This window comes from Malurus melanocephalus, unplaced genomic scaffold, assembly GCF_030028575.1.
Source record: "Malurus melanocephalus ecotype Western Australia unplaced genomic scaffold, MMel_1.1 scaffold_1265, whole genome shotgun sequence".
Lineage (NCBI taxonomy): Eukaryota > Metazoa > Chordata > Aves > Passeriformes > Maluridae > Malurus > Malurus melanocephalus.
The window spans coordinates 53,428-55,035 of NW_026624497.1; the positions used below are offsets into that span (position 1 = coordinate 53,428).

At 48.5% G+C, this 1,608-nt stretch overlaps 1 protein-coding gene across 1 annotated transcript in view; it reads left to right on the forward strand.

The window, feature by feature from the left end:
• LOC130586702 (GON-4-like protein) overlaps positions 1 to 1,608 on the forward strand; it is a 24,384-nt gene that overhangs the window by 16,696 nt on the left and 6,080 nt on the right. The window contains 3 exon segments of the mRNA XM_057387586.1: positions 9 to 31; positions 305 to 315; positions 369 to 512. Of these exon segments, the coding sequence (XP_057243569.1) occupies positions 9 to 31; positions 305 to 315; positions 369 to 512 (178 nt within the window).

Genomic DNA, 1,608 nt, shown 5'->3' on the forward strand with positions numbered 1-1,608 from the left:
CCTCAAAGAGCAGATGCTGGAGTGTGGCCTGGTAGGTGGAAAAAAATGGTGGAATTTGGGTGAAATTAAGGGTTTKGGGAAGCAAAAGCTTGGAGAGCAGCAAACCTTGGAAAATCTATTTTTTCCCCAGTTTGTGGAGCAGCAAACTTTAGAAATCTCTCTTTTTGGCCAGTTTGAGGAGCATCAGGCCCTTAAAAATCGTTCTTTTCCCAGTTTGAGAATCACCAAACTTTAAAAATCTGTTTCTTTTTCCCATATGAGGAGCATCAAACCTTTAAAAACCCTTTTTTGCTTTGTTTTGCAGTTCGAGGAGCAGTAACCTTTCACAATAATTTCCAATTTTGAATTAATAATATTTTAATTTGCAGTTTGAGGAGCAGCAGGCGTTCGAGAAGAGCCGCAAGTTCCTGCGGCAGTTGGAGATTTGCTTCGCTGAGAACCCGGCCCAGCACCAGAGAATCATCCGGGCCCTGCAGGGCTGCGGGGACACGGGGACACAGGACACTGCTGAGGTGACACAATTGTCATTGTCATTGTGTCATTGTGTCATTGTGTCATTGTCAGTGTCAGTGTCACTGCAGGGCTGCGGGGACACGGGGACACAGGACACGGCCGAGGTGACATTGTCATTGTCATTGTGTCATTGTGTCATTGTCATTGTCATTGTGTCATTGTCAATGTCACTGCAGGGCTGCGGGGACACGGGGACAGAGGACACTGCTGAGGTGACATTGTCATTGTCATTGTCATTGTGTCATTGTCATTGTCATTGTGTCATTGTCAATGTCACTGCAGGGCTGCGGGGACACGGGGACACAGGACACGGCTGAGGTGACACAATTGTCATTGTCATTGTCATTGTGTCATTGTCATTGTCACTGTCACTGTCAGTGTCACTGCAGGGCTGCAGGGACACGGGGACACAGGACACGGCTGAGGTGACATTGTCATTGCCATTGTGTCATTGTCATTGTCACTGTGTCACTGTCAGTGTCACTGCAGGGCTGCGGGGACACGGGGACACAGGACACGGCTGAGGTGACACTGTCATTGTCATTGTCATTGTGTCATTGTCATTGTCATTGTGTCATTGTGTCATTGTATCATTGTCATTGTCACTGTCAGTGTCACTGCAGGGCTGCGGGGACACGGGGACACAGGACACTGCTGAGGTGACATTGTCATTGTCATTGTGTCATTGTCACTGTCAGTGTCACTGCAGGGCTGCGGGGACACGGGGACACAGGACACTGCTGAGGTGACACTGTCATTGTCATTGTCATTGTGTCATTGTCATTGTGTCATTGTCATTGTGTCATTGTGTCATTGTCATTGTGTCATTGTCATTGTCACTGTCAGTGTCACTGCAGGGCTGCGGGGACACGGGGACACAGGACACTGCTGAGGTGACATTGTCATTGTCATTGTCATTGTGTCATTGTCATTGTCACTGTCACTGTCAGTGTCACTGCAGGGCTGCGGGGACACGGGGACACAGGACACTGCTGAGGTGACATTGTCATTGTCATTGTCATTGTCACCCCTCTGTCATTGTCATTGTCATTGTCATTGTGTCATTGTCACTGTCACCCTCTGTCCCTGTCATGC